This window comes from Centruroides sculpturatus, unplaced genomic scaffold, assembly GCF_000671375.1.
Source record: "Centruroides sculpturatus isolate CEXI.00-Female unplaced genomic scaffold, Cexi_2.0 scaffold572, whole genome shotgun sequence".
NCBI classification, from domain to species: Eukaryota; Metazoa; Arthropoda; class Arachnida; order Scorpiones; family Buthidae; genus Centruroides; species Centruroides sculpturatus.
In genome coordinates this window covers 74,639-97,826 of record NW_019386150.1, presented here as the reverse complement: position 1 = coordinate 97,826, position 23,188 = coordinate 74,639, and the positions used below count along the sequence as shown (strand labels likewise).

Genomic DNA, 23,188 nt, shown 5'->3' with positions numbered 1-23,188 from the left:
CTCTCTAGCCAAAATTTTTGCATAAGTATTTACTACTACTACTACACTACAGCAACATTACAACTGCATTGGTTTTTATTAATTTCTCCAATTCAAAAATCCATCTTTTATGTTTTATTTTCAAAAGATACAACCAGATTTCTCTGATGAATTTGCATGTGCAACATGCAAAAAGTTTTAACATTTCTTCCTATCATTCTCAGTTTTTTTATATATTTATATTTATAAAATTAAACAAATTTTGAATTTCTCATTTTCCAAATTTAGTTTATTTAACAGATTAAATAAATAAATTGACTAATGGGATGATTTGCAAGCCAAAACATCCACTTAATTAAAGAATATTGCATTTAAATACATATTATAAAAATATATATATATATTTTTTTTTTTATTACAATTTTTAACTGTGCAGGCACCTAGAACTTTTTTATGATAATTCCAGCAGAATCTTCAAATGGAAAATTTAAGTTTCAATCTAAAGCTGATTGTTGTGTTATCCTGTAATCAAAAATAGTTAATAATGCCACTAAATTCTATCGTCATTGATACATCATTCTATTGGTATGTGACGATCCTCCAAAAAAGTAATATTTCAAATCCGATACTTTAAATCTCTACACGATAATTTAAAATTCAATATTTCTATATATTTTTGTAAATGTGCAAGTAGTTTAACAAAAACATATATATTATGTGCTATTAGGCCACAGAGGGAAATTGACCAACTGACCTGAGAGTTGAGCGCACGCAAAGGGACACAAATTAGCATCGTGGAAAGGTCAAAACAATCCTGCTATTGAATTTGATTCATTAATCACACTGCAAAATCACAAGCAAAATAATTTTTTATATATTTTTTAAAATTTTAAAAAATTTTACACATCTACTAAAATCATGGTAAATGACAAATGCCCAACATTTTACATAATGAAAAAATAATAATAATTACTGAAAATAGGATAACACAACAATTTTCTTCAGAATATCATAGTTTAAGGATAAAACTTATTCAAAAACAGTAGGATTAACAATGTGTTTAATAAATATTGGGGTGAACTTTTAAAAATATCTAGACACTAACAGACTAACTTTACAATCCTCTGCACATATCAAAATCCAAACTGCACTATGATTTTCTGATGAAAATATTAGATTTTAATTCAAAGTAGTTAATTACATGCAGATCCTCAACAATATTAGCAGAATAATAGCATAGATGAAATTAATTATACATTCAAACATAACTCAGCAATCAGTGTAAAATACAAAAAAAATCTGAAAGTAAAACCCAGGGGAGAAAATATATCAAAACATAAGCAGCAACTGTTTTGTTTTATTGTACATCCCCCTATTAAAAGCATAGGAGAAAATAAATCACAGATTCCCATACTTGATATAATTACCAGTTGCATATAAGCAGAACTGAACTACACGAGAGTGACAAATAGCACAATTGATGCAGTTATTCATTCTATACATAAACACACTGTTCAAGGTAAAAATAGGAAATGTGTCGGCAAGAGCATCCACCCAACAAGAATCGGAAAAGTTGCTCTATAATTATATTGCAATCTGTAACACTTATGGTAAATTCAAAAAAATTACAAATAACTTGGCTAACTTGATTCGCTTTCGTTATGCAATAAAAATACAAAATTCAATTAATTATAACAATATTTTAAACATCAGAACACGAGAATGATAGTTAACATCAAATTATCTATCTACTTCATAATCCTTTGGCTAAAAATCCATTTTCTTTCATTATATCAAACTTACTGGACAAAATGCAACAGAAAATGTCTAAATGTACTTTGTAAAAGTAAATTTGGCTTTTGACTGTGTCTAGATTGAGTAACAAGTCTTTAAATATGATTGTTTTTGAAAAAGGATCAAACACAACATATATATATTTATATATATAAACGACACATTTCCATTTTGCATCATGTGAACCACTGGAAACATGATAGCAGCTGAAAACATGTTAATGATGCTAGAATAATATACATACAAAAATTATGTTTCACAAACGATCGGCTTTTGGAATATAAAATTATGAAACATGTTTCGAACGGCTCACATAAAGGAAATAATAATGACAAAAAAATTAATAATAATTAAATTCAAGGGGAATTTCATTTTGACCAATCATACGTTGTCTTTCAACTAACTCTCTTAGATACAAGAGCACGTAAAGCAACAAGTAGGGGAAATCTTTCAAGTTCCCATTACATTTGATTTGATGGTGACTCGTTACCAGTTGCATAGAATGCTCTGTTGATTATCAGGAAATGGCCATCGTGGACAGCCTACAGCAATCACATGCTCTCTTCTCCAGTATTTAAGACCATTGCAGTAATGTTTAACACTGTTGTTTACTTTTTTTTGTTTTCAGGTATTTATTGGAGATAACAGATTTCATTTTACACATAATTGTTTATCTAGATATATTGAAAGTTGCCAAAAAATGATGGAATATGGGCTGTTCTTACTTATAAACCCAACCAATCAATGGGATATATCTGACTGCTTGATCTACTGATAAGGAATGTTGCAGTTGATGGCATCAAAACAAAGATTAATGATTTGGGAGGGAGAATTGACAGCATTTTATAATCTCACGATGGATCAATGCAGATCAAAATGTCAACTTTTAGATCCAGATCTCGGAGAATGCTAATATTCTTGACACTATGCTGTAGGCACTTATAAAAATTATTCAGAGGTACTTTCATTATCCACATCATCATCCTCATGCATTAAGTGTACAAATTTATTAGTTGATGTATATACCTGAAATATATTCACAGTGTGTAATCAGAACATTAAATAATATAAATAAAATTATAATTGTTAAATATAATTACTGGAGGTTTATCTTCTTGATAATGAAGAACAGCAGGCTCTTTAGAATCATTTTGCTCTCTGTCACGATCTTGAGATCCCCTATTTCCAGATGTTGCTCTTTCTCCTCTACCACGAGACCGAGACTGATTCTGATATTTTCTATCAGAATCTTTTCTATCAGAATCCTCATCTAAAAATTTAATTTACAGTTATCATCATTTATAAAAAAATAATCTATCAAATTTTGCTATTAATAATATTCCATTGAGTGTAGAGGATTATTTCTTCACACATTATTTTTATTATAATTTATAAATTTTTTGGTATTCACCTCGGCTAGAACGACGAACATAGTTTTCCCTTCTATCACTTGAATTGTCTCGATTGTCTGCATTGTCCCTAGCATAGTAACCTTGTCTTCCCCGTGAACCAGTTCTTGGCCCTCGATCACCTCCATCCTGTTAAAGAAATTGATAAACATACTTTTTTTTTAATTTTTCAAATTTCAGATTGGTGAATGCAAATTTATTTGTTCAACTTTTTTCCCTCTATTATTATATGAAATCAAATATGACAAACTTGTTACATATCAAAATCAAAGTTTAAAACAAAAACCCATTTCATTACTAAAATACATCATCAATATTATAGATATTATTTCACAAACTTTCAAATTACAGTAGAGCATCAATTATCCGACTCAATTGGGGACTCAGGTTGATCGGATAACCGAAAATAATGAAAAAAATACATTATTAGTATAGTATATCGCTATTAATTAGTTAAATGTAATTAGTATATTAGTATATCGCTATTAACCTACTTCGCATTGAATTTTCATCGATGTTAAGCCTAACAATTTTTTTTTAAATAATAATCGTCGCTATTGTATCATAAAAAATTATTTTTAAATTATTTTATTGCTCAGAAAACAAACCACTCAAAATTAGAAAATTAAATCTCGTTTAAATACTGGCCTCCCTTTCATGGTCGAGCCGTTGATGCCAGCTAAAACACACAAAAATTTAACAAAAATTATATTAAAGTAGCCAAGATATAGCCAAATATTGTAGTGCCACATCACTAGCAGACATTTGAAATTTGCTGACTAGAACGGTCAGTTAACCAATGTGATGGTTAATTGGGGGTCGGATAATCAATGCTCTACTGTACTACTTGAACATTTAGGAATACAATTAGGCTAATGAGAAAATACAAAACCATTTTTTAACCATATTATATTAGTGTTTTATGAAAAACTGTGAAGCTTTATAAACATTGAACAATCAAACATTGTAGAGGAAAATAGAAAAGTAATGAAAATGAAACACACACACACACAAAAAAAATTACTTTTAAATGTTTTATAGTGTTTACTTGAAAATTGAAAGTTGCTAAATATAAACAAATATATAAAGTTGTAACTGACTTTAAACTTCAAAACATTGTTTTTAAAAACACTTAGTTCAATAAATTATATTTATCATCATATCTGCACTACAACTGTCTTGCAAGTGTTAAAATAAGGTATTTATAATTATTCAAATGTTCTTCATTTTTTTAGTTAGCTGCCTCCTTTGGTTTCTTCTGGATTCACCACTGCTCAGATGTATACTTATTTGTTTAAATATCTAAACTTTCCACTAGCTTGGCGACTTTTTTGGTTCTGAGCCTGTTTCTTAATTTGGATTGAACAAGCCTAAAGGATGAAAAAAGCCATTCAATTCTGACTGATAAAGCTGTAGCTGTATGCAACTGGGTAACAAAAACTACTGTTTCTCGATTCAAGCCATGCAAGGAAAGCCAGTTCAGAGACTTGACAGATCTATGGCATTCTCAGAGGTAATCTTTGAAAAGCTGTGCTCTTGCCTGATAGCTAATAACATTGGGTATGGACTGGAATGAAAACTACAGATGTATTCCAAGATCACATCAACCTATTGCCGAACAGGATTTTGCAAATGAACCATGAATCAAGTAGGTTTGCTAGGAGATGGGCAGCAGAAATGGTCAAGGAAAGGATAAATTACAGAACTTCCTTCTGCTTCCTCATATTTCTCCTGCCAAAGTTGTGATTATTGAAATACTTCATAACTTGTTTCATGTATTCTCACACTTCAGGAATCTTCATTGTGTTAGCAGATTGGTTATACGAGTGCTGCATCCATGTATCAATACTAGAATATCAGAACAAGAAATTTCTTATGATTGCAAAAGAATTCTGTCAATCATCTTTGTCATATTGGTAACTTTATCTTTAATGAAGCTGTAAACTTTGTAGCTGTATTTTTCCTCACAATTATTGATGGCATGAATTGTGCCAACTGCAAGAGATACACAGATGTGTGAATTTGAAGATGTATCTACAATGTTGACCAGATAGATAAATTCCTCAGACATGTTTTTGATGGAAATGCAGATTATAGACTTGTGGCAGACATTGTTCCAGCAGTCAAACACTATGCAATCATTTTTGTTTTCCAGATTGGTCTTGATGCTTCTCTCAATTTCAATGTGTACAGTATCCAGAAGTTCATCTCCAATTTGTGAACAGTTTGGGGCTGATAAAATTCATCATAGTTTTGAATTATGCAAGTTCCATGTGATGGAAAGCAGAATTTATGATGTAAATGTTGTGATTTGCAAATCCAGTTCCTGTTTTCCCATAAGTGATGGTATAAACAACAAATTTACTAAGTATAGTTTTGGGCTTTTTTGTTATAGGGTGTTGAGCACTTTAACCAATGAACTTGGTTGGCTTATAGATTCAATATTCTTTTCAGTTTTCTCTGAATACATTTCTGCTCTACAAAAGCAGAAATGTATTCAGAGGATTGTTGTCAGATAATTTTGCAGGATGAAATTTTTGTATGATTTTTCATCCATTGAATCAATGAAACTAGTTCCCTTTGCAAATTCATTACCTAACCCACAAACTTTTCATTTTTTAAGAGGAGCTATTATAGTAAAATGTTCCCTAAAGGACCCTTGTTTTGACTGCTCACATTTTGGGCGAAGAACAGAAATTGTAAGAAATGTTTACAACTTCTTGCCTCAGTTTAAAATTTATAACTGAAAAGTGGCATAAACATTCAGTTTTTCCAATCACAAATATTTTCACTTTAAAAACTGAGACGTCTTGTCACTTTTGTTTTCTTTTTCTGACAATTTGTTAGTTCATGAATGAAAATTTTCTAATTTATTTACCCACAGCATGTGATGCTGTGGGAACTGGAAATGGTGATGCTACACTGGTAGCAGGTAATCATTGTTTACGTAATTATTTCCAAGTTTTGTAAAAATTGTAAACACAGAATATTAAAAAAAATAAAATTTAAAACACTATTTAACCCAAAGCAAAAAACTGTGCCTATTTTTTAAAAACTTTTTTACAATCTTGGTATTAATGACTTACTTGTTTTGAAGACGATCTTCCTTCATATCTTCCGGAACGTGAAGAAGTAGGTGGACGCGTAGCAGAAATTCTATGAAAAATAAAATATATTTTAATTTTAATTAATAAATTATTACCAGTTTATATAATAATTTGTTAATTACTTAATAGCAATTTCAAATTTTTTCTATGAGTGAATCCACAAATCAAATTAGTACTATATTAAATACAATATATATACAAAAAATGCTCTGTCCAACCTTTACTGGTTCGATCCCAGTAGGTTATATCATTCTACATATCGATTATCATTTATAATAAATTATATAAATAATATTAGTTATTTTATACATACTTCATACATACAAGGTGTAAAAAAGAGAGATAATGGAAAGAAACCTAAATCTCTCTCATCCTTAGAAATACAAGCTCCACAAGTAACTCCAGCACACACAGTGGAAATTAGTCTGCACATGCATGCATCAGTAGTCATACTGCAGTGTTGTGTGTCATGTAAATATGGTGCCATAGAATCTTGAAGAACAGATTCATGGTCTGACAATATTACATGAACAGAAGCCTGGAAACAGTCCAAAGAGCATTCTGCACCAAGTATAAGATAAAAGTGAGACCAATATGGCAAACAACTGCCAAATTAATACAGAAGTTTGAATAAAGAGAAAGTGTAGAAAATGACTTGAGGGAAAATGTCAGCAGTCTATCAACAGCAAGATCTGAATAGAAACTTGCTGAAAGTAGTACGCATTGTTCTACCCATCTTAATGACAAATTCCCCAATTTTACTAGGTTTTTCCAGATAAAAATCTCAGAATTTCCCTGACAAAAAAAAAAAATAGTCAGTCAGTCAAAAAAAATCAAAATCACTTTTATTTTTAATTTTGACCATATTTGATAATAAAGGTGGATTTTGGCATGAAAACAAATTTTACTAAATAATTTCCCAAAAAAAATTTTTTGGAGCTTTATAGCCTACTAAAGTTTTTACTATACTTAACACATCAGAAGACAAAATCAGTTATATCTTGACTTCTGATTATTGTAGAATGATCAGATGAGGGACATATTTAAAAGTGAATCATCCAGATATCATAATGGAATTGTCAAAAAGAAAATCTATTACAATTTCAATTTTACAGGAATTTTTAAAGTCAAAAATTTAGATTCCTAAATTTGACTTTATTTTTTTTCTTAAAGATTCTCCAAAGGATAATGATAGGATTTTTAAAAATTCATGTCTAATATTTATTATACGGCCACTAGAAATTTTTGTTTGTTCAAATGGACCATACCAGTAGCTCTTCCATATTGCCTAAGCTAAAGGTTTTATTTGGCCTTAATGATTTAATGTGGAAATGATAATTTTAAAACACTAGCAAATTAGATTAGTGTTTATTTTAAAAAAGTACTTATTCTTGTGAAATAAAAATATTTCCTGACTTTTCCATTTATTGAAATTTCCAAACTTTTCCAGGTTTTCTGATTTCCTGATATCAGAAAATCAGTATGGATCCTAGTGCACTATACAAACAAAGTCCAAAATGGTCATTGTGTCATGCAGCCCAAGAAATACGCATCAGCCATGAGTGTCAGGACTGTTCTCAGATATGATTTGCTTCTCTACCCATACAAAATTCAAATGCACCAACTACTCAAAGAATGTTCAAAGGCTCAAAGATCAAACTTTACAAGAACAGTTCTAAATATGATCAATGGCAATATAGGATAGACTAGGAGCTGGACAGAATTTGGTTCATGGTCAAAGTCCACTTCCATCTTGATGTCAACAAACAGAACTGAGAATTTGGAGCACAGAAAATCCTCATTTCACACTGCAAATGTTACTTCATCCTCAAAGTGTTACCATTTAGTGTATGATATCAAGTTTGGGGATAATTGGTCCAGTATTTAAAGATGAAACTGTAACTACTAGTTGCTATGTTTGCATACTGATTAAAGTTTCATCCCATTTGTTCAAGGAATGGATGCTAATGAGAATATGTGATTCATGCAAGATGAGACAATGTCACACATCACATTATACACAGGCATTTCTGGATGGAATGTAACTATATAATTGTTGGTAAATGAATATATTTTTTGATATTTATTAAACTAATATCTATTATAGTTAATAATTATATTAATAAAATTAAATAAGTTAAATGAATGTAAATTTCAAGTATCAATATACCATACATAATATTCGAAGAAATATACTACAGACATATAAGGACCTTGAATAAGTTCTCGCTGTTTTTTTGTGAAAATTAACACTTTATTTTAAAAAAGTTGTAATAAACATGTCACTGAAAGCATTGTCCATCACTAGCCACTACTTTCTCCCATCGTTCTAGCAGCATTTGAATTCCACATTGGAAAAAAGACACGTCTTTTGAGGCTATCCAAGAATCAACCCATTTTTGGCATCTTCATAAGAATGGAAGTGCTGCTCAGCCAGGCCATGTGCCATCGATTGGAACAAGTGATAATCCGAAGGGGCAATGTCTGGTGAATACGGCGGGTGGGGTAGGACTTCCCATTTAAGCATTTCCAAGTACGTTTTCACCAGTTGTGCAACATGTGGCCGAGCATTGTCATGTTGCAAAATCACTTTGTCGTGTCTCTGCTCATATAGCGGCCGTTTTTCCTTCAATGCTTGGCTCAAACGCATCAATTGTAGTCGACAGCGATCTCCCGTGATGGTTTCGTTTGGTTTGAGCAGCTCATAATAAACTACACCTAGCTGATCCCACCAAATGCAGAGCAGAAGCTTCGAACCATGTATATTCAGCCTTGCTGACGATGTTGATGCATGGCCGGGCTTATCCTATGATTTTCTACGCTTCGGTTATCGTAGTGTATCCATTTTTCGTTGCCTGTCACAATACGATGCAGAAAACCTTTCCTTTTCTGCCGTTGAAGCAACTGTTCACATGTGAAAAGATGCCATTCGATGTCTCTCGGCTTCAACTCGTACAGCACCCAATGTCCTTGCTTTTGAATCATTCCTAATCCTTTTAAACGTTTCGAAACTGTTGTGTGATCAACTCCTAATGATTCTGCAAGTTCAGCTAGCATCTGACATTAGTCTTCATGAAGTAATGCCTCTAATTCCTCGTCTTCAAACTTTTTTGGTGCAACAGATTGTTCTTTATCTTCAACATCAAAATCATTATTTTTGAAGCATCTAAACCAATCTCTGCATGTTGTTTCCGACAGAGCATGGGCACCATAAGTCTCAACAAGAATTCTGTGTGCTTCAGCTGCAGATTTTTTTTGAATAAAATAGTGCAATAAAATTCCCCGTAAATACTCTTTTTTTGGAACGAAACTAGACATGTTTAACACAATGAAAAAATAAGTTGTTTACACTTCGGTGAAATGACATATACTGAATTTCAAGGTCGCTTATTGTACTTTCTTACAGATGCATCACCATCTAAAAATAAACACACGTGGTTCTGGTAACGCCATCTGTTAAAGAACAGCGAGAACTTATTCAAGGTCCTTATATAATTTGATTAATATTCATAATACAGTGTAAGAAGAAAAACATATAGCATTTTGATCTTATAGATGATATATGGAAAATTAAACAGAATAATTTGCAATGTTTTGTTTTTCTTCTTCGATAAAATTTATTGTTCTATTATATGTATTTCTGTTAGATAATGTTAAAAGCACTTAAAATCAGTATTTTCTGAATAGCATTTTTTAGAAAGGAAAGTAAAACAGAATAGTGGAAATTAGTTTGAGTGTAGTCATAGATATCATCTCTAGATTATAATTAAATATTACCTCTGCAAATTTTTGAATTTATCAAAATGTTTACTAGAACAACTTTCTAATCTAACAAGTTGATGGCATAAAGACATCAACTGCCACTCTACAGGACCCAGGTTTGAGTCTGATTCAGGAACCCAGAAACTTTCCTCAAGCTGTGTCCTGAAAATGTTGCCCCATGTTTCTGAATCCAGACATTTCCATTGTAGGTCAGGCCAAACCAATATTGAATTTGTTTAAAAGCCTTCTTAGTGTCTCCTGGGCAGAAAAAGTTAAAAAAACTTTTGCTTGTCTACTTACAATATTTTAAATGGTTAGTAACAATCATGGGTAATGTACAATATTATTGGATTTATATTTCTATTACAATTTAATTTCTAATCATTCTACTTTCATTCTTCACTAAACTGGTAATAAAAGAAATTCTATATTGAGAAAATTCAATTTGAATAAACAAACTTAAAAAAATTTTAAATTAAAAGCTAAATATAACTTTAATAACAATTTTTACATTTAGCTTCTTTTTGTTATGATCTTTCAAATTATATTTTCAAAAACTCTGTAACATTAAAATTACATGAAAAACATTTGCTCATATTTATTTATAAATTATCGGCATCTCAAAACTTCTTACAGTATTTATGCTAATGGTATTTGACTTAACCTCTTAATATAAAGTACACAGAATACATGAATTTCCAAAATATTTACATATTAATAACATAGCTAAGTTGATTAACATCACTATTTAACATAACTGACTTGTACAAAGAAAATCTATATCCAAATAAATTAATATGCCTCAATGTCCTTGATTTATTATAATATAGATAACTCAAAATAAAATTCCATAATTCCATACTTAAATTAAACATTATAAAATCCATTTATATTTCAAAGAATTAAGATAAATACTAAATATTAAATTAAATAATAAATTAATCTTACCAACATAGATGCTTCTTTAAGCACCTATTTAATTATAATCAGGACTAAGCTAACTGAAAATGAAAGTGACTCAAAATAAATTTCCAGTCAACATTTAAAATATAAATATTTTCAATCATGATTAACATTGAAAAAATTTATATACTTGATATATTAAGAAATAAGATGTATTAAGATTATTTATATTTTATTGTATTAAAAATGGGAATGAAGATATTAATTACAATTTTTTTATAAAAATTAAAATGATTGCAAAGGAAATTTCTATTTAAGACTGATTTAGAAAAATTATCATGTTTATTGTTTTAGAATAATATGGATTTTATACAAACCAATTTCGAAATTCAAACCATTTTTTATTTATTTATATTTGGTATATTTGCTTTAGTTACATTATTCATTGTATCATATCTTTAATATTTTTTACACTTTAAAATAGAGTAATTATTGAAATTTTATACAAAACAGAATTGCATACCTTTCCTGATCAGGATTTAATTTTCTTGTTTGCTCCTCTCTTTCCTTAGCAAGTCTTTCTTCTATTTCTCTTTCTCTTGCAGCCGTATCAACAGGTTTTGCATCTCCAAAAACAGTTGCCATTGATGCACCACTCTGTTTTGTTTTCTGTTCTTTTGTTTCTTTTGGTTGTGATGTTTCAGAAACATGATTTTCCAATGTCTTTGCTGGTACACTGATATTATTTGGATCATCTTCAGAATAAGATCGTGGTCTTGGTTCTGTTGATCCTTTCTGTCTAGATAACCTTTCTTCAATTTCTCTTTCTTTAGCAGTAGTATCTACTGGTTTTGCCCCTCCAAATATAGCTGATGATCCAACACTTGTTGGATTTGGTTCCAAAGGAACAGATCTGGGTTTTAGCTGTAATCTTGGTCGTTCTTTTGGAGCATCTAGAAATTGATAAATTATTAATTTACAAATAATATTTTAAATTTTGGTAGAAATATTTTCAATAGCCGAAAAATTAAATATTTGGTTTCACAGGCATAAAACAAGACAAACATGTTGGGTGTCAGTTTTGGCCTAGAAATGACATCATATGTATTTTCTCTGTAAAATATTAAAGTTGAAATCTGTTCTACTTTTAACACACTATACCATGTATGCCATATAAAAAGTAGAACAAATTAAACTGAGATAGAGGTCATTACTTTCAATAGTATGTCTACTAAGTATAACTTATATGGCTAATATGGCTTGCAAAAAGAATGTATGTACATTCAATAATCAATTGTTTGTAGAAAAATCTGGGATATCATGCAATTTTGTCATATTGCAATAGAATTGAGACTGAGCCAGAAAGAAAAAAATGATATTTTTTAGGCATGGAAGAAATGATCCTTGTACCTACATTGTTGGTGAAAAAATTTGGCCAAAATGAGTTAGATATGCCATTAAATATAAGCCCGAGTCCTTCGTGTTGTGATGGAGCAGCATATCTCTATGTAACACTGTTTGCAATTTATGGAATGATAAACACCAGGCATTTCTCAAATATCTGATGAAAATGTAACTTATGGACATTTCTTGAGAGACACCACAAACACTACATTTTTAAATGACTTTAAAGGTGTATCTAGACTTTGCCTCTTCATTGGAAACTTACCTGGAAATTATGTGGAATTCTTTCTGCATACCCTAATTTGGTAAAATGAGATGAGACCACAGGAAAATGTTTTAAAATGAAACATTAAGCCACCATGTTTTTCCAGCCACATGACCAACACATTTAATATATTCTGTTATTGAAAAATTAATACCCATATTAACAGAATTTAAAGTATCATGAATCCTTATAACAACAAAGATATTGCTATGTCTCAAAGTCACACTAGACAGAAGGAGATACCAGAGCTGGCAGAATTATCTTCTCCAGAAGATGATTTAAATGAACAATATCCATTTTCCAATATTGAACTCAGTGGCCAAGATCCTACATATGTCCAGGCATGAGAAGTTCCTCATTGAAAAAGAGGGTTTCAGTTTTTTTCAGTGCTTGATTCTTTTGTGCTGGAAACATTTTGTGAGAACCGCATTTACCAGAAACTTTTATTATAAAATCATTATAAATTATAACAACATGTTTGTTCTTCGAAATAACATAATTTTCCATTTCGAGAAATTGTTGACTGACTCAGCGATTAAAATGTTTTCTATGAACTTAGTTCCTTGTTTAAAGTGACACCTCGTATGCGTCACTCAGAAGTAACAAGTGAAACTCAATCATTGGACCCGAAGTACTAAATCTCTGGGTTGAGTCATGGGAAAAACCCAAGAGAGACCCCCTTACAAACAGGAGGGGACACTGACAACAGAGACTTTTCCCGTCTGCGAGTGTGAACTTATTTATGTGTGAGGGTGCTCCACCATCACCATTTCCTAGATCAACCTTTGGATTAGCACCTGAACTTAACCGAACTTGAACTAGCACTTGAACTCAATTAAATCCTGAACCTCTTTGGAGGGGCCTAAGGATGAACCTACATCAAGGACCTACTCAAACTCCAGGTATTTGGCATCACGCAAAAGTTTTGTAAGCTCGCTCTCTCTCTCCTGATATGATAAGTTCCCCCTGGATGGTTACTCAAGTTAATGAGACAGCTAGATCCTCAGTCTTAAATCTTGTAAATAGCCTCTCTGAATAAACGGATATTTGTTAAATGAATAGTCTCTGGGAGTGCACTTCTTCCGGGTATCTCCCCCCGTCTCCATTCCAACCCTAAGCTTCCACAGATGTGACTGCTCGTGCGTACCTGCAAATGTAACGATCTATGTGTCTACCCAGAAGATACAGTGGAGTCAGTCCTGATGAATTTGTCATTGTGGTCTTTGCTGATAAGACATCAACCCTTCGGTCCTGTGGTGCCGAAGAATAAGAGGCCCTTCGGCATTGTTGCAATTTTATGGAGGATTAGCCTACATGTAACACTCATTGGATCAGTGATTATTATAGTGAAAACCTAATGAAAACTTGCATAAAAATCAACAGCATAAGAAGAAACTCAAACAAAAAGAAGAAAAAGCCAGAAGAATTTGAAGTAAAAGGTACTCCAAGGGAACGTGATCAAGAAAAAATTACAAGGGTAAATGAAAAGAAACTTTCTCAAGCATTACAGACCAGTGGTACAGAATATTTTTCAGTAAACATGAAGAAAACTGTGAAAGTATTAGGTCCAATGTGCAATACTGAGTGGTGTGAAAAAGGCTGGAGGCAGTGTGTGTAGTCAGGCCATATACAAAGCATTCTACCAATTAAGTGACTTGCAGCTTTTGAAGAAAGCATATACAACAGGTAAAGCAGAATCATGTTGTCAAAATATAAACTTCTTTTTCCTTCCATTGGAAGAAAACACAGTCAAACTGTGTTGTAAATTATTCATGAACATATTAAGTATCAGTGAGAAAAAATCAGAACAGTACATGAAAAACTTGAAATTATCAGTATGATCCAAAGAGATTGTCATGGTGATAGACGTGCTGCAGCTGAATTGAGGGCTCAGGCTAATCAAAAGCTGATTGAAGATCACATTAATTAATTCCAAAGGGTGGAGCCACATTACTGCCAAAAAGACAACACTTGGGAATATCTTCACAGTGACTTGATTTTGAATAAAATGTATACTATGATTTTAGAAGAGCTGGATCCCAACATTCGAAAACTGTGTTTCACATCATACCACAGTTTTTAAATCCATGAATCTTTTGTTTCATAGGCCCAAAAAGGACCAGTGTGGTTTATGCAAAGCATATTTCCAGGGATCTGAAGAAATAAAACTAAAAAATGCAAGATATTTATAGCAAGCATATTGCTTCCAAAAATGCTGTGCATGAGATCAAAAACTCTTGCAAGCTTGCTGCTAAAAATGATCCCAGCTTGCTTTGTTTATGTTTTGATCTTCAACAGGTCATCTACTTTCCTGTATCAAACAACAGTGCAGTATTTTACAAAAGAAGGTTTATAACTGAACTTTTTATGACAGCCTCCCAGAACCATTATTGCTTTACCTGAAATGAGTACGAAAGTGGTCAAAGTGCTTCTGAAGTATCAACAGCACTGTTTAGAACATTGCTGAAATATGATGAAAGGAAGTTCCATACTGCCAAATTTATTTGCCAATAGTTGTGGCAAACAAAATCAGAATTCCATCATGGCAGGAATTCTTGTATACATTGTTTCACAGTTGAAACACTTAGATGAAGTGAGTCTTCATTTCTTTACCACTAATCATGGACAATGTGAAGGAGACTCTGCTCACAGTGAGATTTCATATGCAATTAAAAAGGCTGGTGAATTGTTTGTGCCTTCTCAGCTTATACTATCTTTTGTCTTGCAAGAAAGGCAAACTAAGAAAGATAGTGCACTCTTTAGGTTATAATGATTTTTTAGACTTAAATGAATTAGGTAGAATATTTTTTAAAATATTCTACCTAATTCATGGATCACATTGATCACAACTACCAATGGATGCCACATTGATCACAACTACCAATCGTTAACTTTAAAATGGCAAAATGCACTACTGTTGACAAAACAACTTAATAACTTAAATAAGAGATCTTGTCTATTGTCATTAGAAAAGTACAACAACCTGATCACTCTTTGATCTGGACCAACACTGGTAATAAATTTGCCTGAACATATCCAGTTTTATAAATGTTTGCCTCATTCGACAGAATAAAAGAAAAGAAAATAAAAAAAGGAAATGTTGTTACATACAGTTTAGTTTCTTCTCTTGTCAAAAAGGTTCCATTCATTTTTATTTTTGTTTCATCTTCATTCAAGAAATATTATATTATTAGGCATACTCAATTACATCAAGGAGCACAAACATTGTAGTTTTTTACATCACAGTAGCCTATACCAAAAATGAAGTCATGGACCCTGATTTTTTTTTACATTTAAATGGACCCTCATTACATTTTTGGATTCCATTGGATTTTTGGATTACATTGTTGAGGCAGAGCATTATCAATGCTCTGCCTCAACAATAAAGCATCACTTTCTTTCTTACAAACATACAGTAGAAGCCAGACATCCAAGTACCTATTAATTGGGGCTTTGCATTATTAATATACTATTTTTATTCATAAAAGCTTTTTCTGTATATTTACTGAATACTTTTCTTATAAATGTACTTAGTACTTTTAATCTTGATTGTGCTAAGCAAGCATTTAAGGAGCTGATGACTATGATATGAGAGTTTGTGTAACTCACTCTTCCCCAAGTGCACACTTCCTGTCTTATTAAACTATTGTCAGTGTGTCATTAGCAATGGTCATATCTGCAAGTGTGTCATAAGTGTTGCTACATCTTTCATAAATTTTTGAAACTTTTCATATTGAATATCAATAATGAATAGGAAAAGAAAGAATGTTGTGGTATCTTTTTAATTCAAAATGGTTGTAGCCATCTGTTTTATTCAAAGTTTTCATTTATCTCTGGAATAGCACTGGTTAACATTATCTTGAATAATCAGTTTTACTACATATTGTCATCAAACATTATGCAAAATTTCAAACCAATGAAAAATTTTTTGCAGATTATATGCACCACAGAAAATTATAGAAATAAGTGAAAGTAACTGATCAAATCAGATAATATGTATATACAGTGGGTGATTGATTAGCGAACAGTTTGGATAGCAAACAAATTGAATAACGAACACTTTTGCGAAAGATTTTTATGATTGGACAACAAACACTTTACTGAATAAACATAAAAAGAAGTGACAGAAAATAATGAATACCAATTGATTTTCCCTTGTCTTCAGGTAACAATTCGAAACCTTTCAGAGCACAGGAGACGCAACATTGACTCTCAACTTGATACCAATTGGATAATATTCCTCCGAATTTTGAAACTCACCCTTGCAATTCCAGGTTTTTGTTTATCTTTCTGACAAATAATTTTTATAGTCTTCGTGAGACTGTTGGACAGGTACTTGTTAAATTTTGACGGGGTTTATTTACAAAAGGTGAAAGAATGTTTGTTAACATTTTAATACCAAATTTTGAATTTCATCTGGGCCTTGTATTTAAATAATTTTTTGTGGGCTAGTTGATTTCTGTTCTCTGAATTTTTGTAAGTGCTTTTCTGAACTTTTTATTTAAAAAAGAAACTGATAATATTATGGAGCCTAAAAAGAGGCGCGTCAAGAACTGTGCTCACCGTAGAAACCAAGTAAAAGATAATAACCAAGGTAGAAAGGATGTATGATGTTGCTAGGCAGTATGGCTTGAACAGGTCTACTGTAGGCACAATCTTAGCTATGAAAGATATATCAAGAAGTCTCAAGCTGCTAATGGAGTAATGAAAATCGCATCTGAGAAATAACTGAGAAATATGAAAGATATATCAAGAAGTCTCAAGCTGCTAATGGAGTAATGAAAACCACATCTGAGAAATAAAGAGGTTTTTAGAGCTCATAATGAAACCTGAAACTGATCTGACGACATAAGAACACCAAGAACATTCAAATGAACAACACCAAGAAACTCAGTGAGATGTGTTTTCTTTTGAAAAAGTGAAGACAAAAGAGGACCAATGTCAACATCTGCTACTAAAGATCTTTTGAAAAAGTTGGAAGATGTCAGATCATCCAAATGGCATCCAAACCAGAATAAGGTTAATGGGTTTGAAGATCTCTACAATTTACATTATTATTAATTACTTCCAAAAAATCCTGAAGAAAAGAGAAAAGCAATCGACATTAAACAGATTCTTTAACCCCCACAAATGGAAAAAACATGACTAATAAAAATGCAAGACAGCATATATATGTATTTTTACTATTACATGTAAATAAATGTAGTAAAAAAGTATATATTTTTTATTTTTTGGAGTCTCCACAACAAATTAATCAAATTCCCATAAAAACCTATGGGAAATCAATAATCGGTTAACAAACAATTCAGATAACGAACAAAGTCTTGGAATCGATTATGTTCGTTAACCAATCACCCACTGTATTTCAAAAATCATAATATCATATAAATTTATTTCATAATCATCTATAATTTTTATTCATAATGAACAAGCAAAGAAATATGCTTAAAATTTTAAGTTTTAGTTATAACATGATATTTGTTGAATAAAAACTTCAATAAAGATAAACATGCATTAAAAACATATTTAACATACCTCTTTCTCTATTTCCATAATCACGTCGGTCAAAACCTCTCTCTCTTCTATCATATCCACCTCTATCATCTCTTCTGCTATAATTATCTCTATCTTTTCTCCATTCAAAATCATCTCTGGAATCCATCTCTCTTCTTCGTCCACCTCGTTCATTTCTATCATACCCTAAATAAATTCCAATTTTAAGTTAAAATATTTTGTAAAACATACAATATTCTGATTTATTCATAACACACTTGAATTCTCTCTCTCATTTTCATTCATTGAATTATGTAATATATACCATATTGGCCCAAATATTAGTCAGTGTTTTTTCCCAGTTTTAAAAGAATGAAGAAAAGGTCACTCTCAAACTATACTTGAGACTATACTAATTAAAGTTTTCTTTGATTTAGATAAATATCTGTGTTACATGTTGTAAAGAGTTAACCTGACATTAAAATTCAGTATATTGATTGAAAATAAAATGAAATTTAAAATATCTATGACTTATTTAGAATGCAAATTTTGCATAATTGAGAATTTCCTGCACTACATTTGAAAATATTTTTTAATCAATTACTGTATTTTATAGCATATAAGATCCTTCCTCATTTCAGCATAAAATATTTAGAAAAGTATTTAGTGTATTTATGCCATTCCATGCCTTTGGTACGTGGCCAAATTCTTTTTTTTACCATATTCTGGTTTAAAAAAGTAAAATTAAAAAGAGGAGTTTAAAAGAAATCATTTACAATTAAAATTTGCCATTAAACTTTCTACATAAATACACGCAAAAGCTGCTTAACTGTAGCAAAATATACAGGGTGTCCCAAATAATATGAATAATGTAACATTTCTACAGATGGCAAGCCAAAATAAAATCATACTCAGGTAACAAAATAACTTCTATGTTGGTCTTACTTAACACAATAAAAGAATGAGCAAAAAGCATTACTCTTCAGTAAAAACAAAAACAAACTTTAATCATCTTCAAAAATCAAAAATTCTCCCTGAATATCCTTATGTATATTCAAACAATAACATTTTTATTCAAGAGTTAGACAAGAAAGAGTTATTCAAGAGAGTTCATTTTCTGAACAAAAGTTTTGTCTTTTATGATGTAAAATATGATAATTTTAACATTCAGTATTTATTGCTAACCAATATATTTAATTTTTTATTGATTTATTGAATCACTTATGCCTTTCTCCTTGTCATTAAAAATCTATATAAATTACAAATGTATACTTATTTACATGTTCCATTTCTCTGCCTATCGTCTCTTGAAAAACCTTCATCTCGTCCACCAGCACGCCAATCTCCAGCTGTTCTATCTGATCTGTCATCTCTACGATCATGATCTCTTTCATTTTCTAAAGAAAATAACTCAGAAATTAATAAATGAATATAATATAGAATTTAAAATAATAAAATTTTAAAACTATTTTCATAAAAGTATCATAACATTGGTTGATGGATGGCAGAAAATGGGGTGGTGGTTTATACTTTCAATTTATTATGAAACAAATCATTTTTCTTAGACTTTTGGCAGAAAACCCAGGATGGTGATACATGGAGGGACAGTTTAAAGGAGGATGACTATATATAGATTTTCTATTCATTGATGAAAATTAAATAAATACACAGTTCATTCTTATTAATCAAAACTAATTATCTTACACAGTCATTTGAATTAACAGAACTGTATATGTATATATATTAAAAATTTATCTGTAATTTTTTGTTTTTGATGAAATAGTTAACAGAAGATGATAAAAATTTGAATTACAGTTTAATTTAAGAAACCTGCTAATGTAACCACTGACCACTTTGGTCATATCCCAAGGCAAGAAATTTTGGGTAAAGTGACCATTAAAAAAAACCATAAAAACAAAACCATTTTAAAGAATATACAGTGGGTAATCGGTTAACGAACATAATCCGTTCCAAGACTTTGTTTGCTATCCAAATTGTCTGTTAACTGATTATCGATTTACCATAGGTTTTAACCTATTCGATGCTGAAATTTTTATTTATTGCCTGTGACGCCATGTTGAATTTTCGTCGACGTTAAGCCTAAATTTTTTTTTTTTAAATGATAATCGTGTTTACTGTATTGTAAAAAATTATTTTTTTGTGTGTTTCACAAACAAAATAAATATATTGAATTATATAGAAACAAAAAAATTATATTTTAAAAGTTCGTTTTAATATAAAAATCGTGACGCATAGCGACATCTAGTATCAAAAACATTCCAACGTAAACACAAAAATATTCAGGATCGCCCACACAGGTCAACGAGGTCAACACGAATATTTTCGGGAACAATGTAGGACAGGTTAATGGGAATTTAATTAATTTGTTCTGAAGACCCCCAAAAATAAAAAATATATACTTTCTTACTATGTTTATTTATATGTAATACTAAAAATACATACATACACAGTCTTGCATTTTTATTAGTAATGTTTTTTCCGTTTGAAAGGATTAAAGAATCTGTCTAATGTCAATTGCTTTTCTCTCTTCGAGATTTTCGCAAGTAATTAATAGCATTGCAATTGTAGAGATCCCCAAGCCTCAACCTGGTTTGGATGACATTCTAAAACTGTTGTTCTGACATCCTCCCACCTCTTCAAAGGATCTTTAATAACAGATATCGGCATTAATCCTCTTTTTCAGAAGAAAACATATCTCGCCGAGTTCCTTGGTGTTCTTCATTCAAGAGTTCTTGGCGTTCTTCTGTCGTCAGATCAATTTCAGGTTCCATTATGAACTTGATGATGTTCTTTATTTCTCAGATGCGATTTTTGTTACTCCTTTAGCTGCTTGAGTCTTCTTGATTATACAGTATTTTTTCTTAAATAAGATTGAACTGCAGCCTACTGTAGACCTGTTCACACCATACTGCCCAGCAACATTAGGCATCTTCTACCCACTCTCTACCTTTGTTATTATACTCTCATCTTTCGAAAAGAAAAACAGACACAAAACTTAACAAGTGCCTACCCGACAGTCTCGCAAATACATAAAAGAATTTTGTTTTGTCAGAAAAATAAAAAGCTGGAATTACAAGGGAGAGTTTCAAAGTTTGGAGGAATACTATCCGATCAGTATATACTGGCTTGAGCGTCAATATCGACATCTCCCACACTCCAAAAAGTTTCGAAGTGTTGCCCAAAGACATGGGAAGACCAATCGGTATTTATTATTTTACATCGCTTCTTCTTGTGTTTGTTCTGTGGAGTGTTCATTGTCCGAACATAAAAATCTTTCACGAAAGTGTTCGTTATCCGATCTGTTCATTAACCGATCACACACTGTAATTCAATTTGTAGTGATCACATCACAAATATAAAATATTTGAAACCATTCTACTTTCTGATAAGGGGTTTAAACTAAATTTCCTATAATCTTTTTAAATCTTTATTTTAAAAGCTTGAGTAAAAGAAATGGCAGTTTGAAAAACTTAAAAATAATCTGTATCATAAATTAAAAATGTGCTAGCACTGTGCAATTTTAAGCAGCAGCACTGGGGACAAATTTATAAATTTTTGTTATGATAGAGATTACATTAGATCACTATTGAGGTTTCTCTTATCAGAATGTTTTATATTTTGGCTTTGTCTAGTAAAGTTAGCTAGTTTTGTATGTTCTTTGCTAATTGTTAAGTTTCTTTGTGTGAATTTTTAATTCAAAGGTAAAATTCATTTTCTTCTTTCTTTTTTTAACAACTCACTCACTGACTTAATTAACTTTTAGAATAGTGAAGAAAGGATACAAAGAGCTAAATATTTGGCAGAAAACGATCCACTGTTTAGAAAGTCATAGTGAGAGGCAAACAGCTGAGTAGTTGAGTTTGTAAGACAACTGTAAATAACATCAAAAAGAGGAAGTGTGAGTGTCTAGATCAGTTTTAAATTGAGTCTGAAGATATGAGTAGAAAGAAGAGGGCAACTGAATTTGACAATATCAATTTTTTAACTCTGAAGTGGTTTACTAAAAATAGAAATATTAAATAAAAGAACAAATTTATTGACTGTGATTGTGATGGTGTGACCGCTGAATCCGTTTATTTGGAAAATGTTTTTGGAAGTGTCCTAAAAGAGTTCAATAAGGGAAAGAATGAAAATAGTGAAGATAAAGGAGGTCTGTATCATAACAAAGAGAAGCCCTTGCCTTTATACCACAAAGAAATTTATAATATGCTAGAGAAAATAGCCTCTTGCTATGTGATTACTAACTGTCCTGGGGTTCTTATGCCAATACATCAAGCAAAAAAAAAAAAAAATTGAAGCTGATGAAAACTTTTAAAAACAAAATTCTAAAGCAATCCAAAATTGACTAGTGTCTCACAAAAAAATTGAATTTGTTGCATTTTTTTCTTCTTCTCTGAGTTTTTGTTTAGAATACTGTATATTCAATTGTTTTGTGTTTTATTTATTTATTTATTTAATATTAAATTTCATATAATCAAACCTTTTGCTTATTTCTACTTAAGTGATTTCATTCAAAAGTACCTAAATCCCTCTTTCTGCATAAGGTGACCACTTTCAGCTGATCCCTTTGGTGGTCACATTAGCAGGTTTCACTGTCACTGTATTTAATAATAATTATTATAATACAATCTGTACCTGCCAAAAATGATTAAAAAAAAATTGATTTTCACTTAAAATTATGTAAGCTACTTCAAAACACAAGATAAATTTAAAACATATTTTAATTATGTTAATAAACTGTTGTATATCCAACAAACTATTTTCAATTAAGTCCCACTTTCCATGAACTATAAAACTTTACCCATAAAAAGCAAAGTTGCTTTTTTCTTTGCATACTTTTGTTCCATTTAATCATGAACAAGAAAGATACACCCTGTTTTCATGTTATTAAATGTGACTATTTGCTTAATTCATTATACTAACAACTGTTCCACTTATATCTCTAGCTGTCTCCTAACTATAAACTATCCTGAATTTCACTTTGCTCAGTTTACTTCTCGTTTAATTTTGCAAACTGTTTTATGCTTTTGAGGTTCATTCATGGGCATGCT

The 23,188-nt window shown here is 31.0% G+C and overlaps 1 protein-coding gene across 1 annotated transcript in view; it reads right to left on the bottom strand.

Moving 5' to 3' along the window:
• Positions 1-537: 537 nt before the first annotated feature.
• The window catches only part of LOC111613817 (eukaryotic translation initiation factor 4B-like), a 49,390-nt gene continuing 26,739 nt past the window's right edge, over positions 538-23,188 (bottom strand). Inside the window, exons 5-11 of the mRNA XM_023355167.1 lie at positions 19,397-19,513; positions 18,159-18,323; positions 11,478-11,907; positions 6,269-6,338; positions 3,185-3,311; positions 2,874-3,043; positions 538-2,799 (exon numbers count right to left, since the gene is read on the bottom strand). Coding sequence (XP_023210935.1) covers positions 2,722-2,799; positions 2,874-3,043; positions 3,185-3,311; positions 6,269-6,338; positions 11,478-11,907; positions 18,159-18,323; positions 19,397-19,513 — 1,157 coding nt within the window. The 3' untranslated portion in view covers positions 538-2,721. The remainder of the gene's footprint in view (positions 2,800-2,873; positions 3,044-3,184; positions 3,312-6,268; positions 6,339-11,477; positions 11,908-18,158; positions 18,324-19,396; positions 19,514-23,188) is intronic.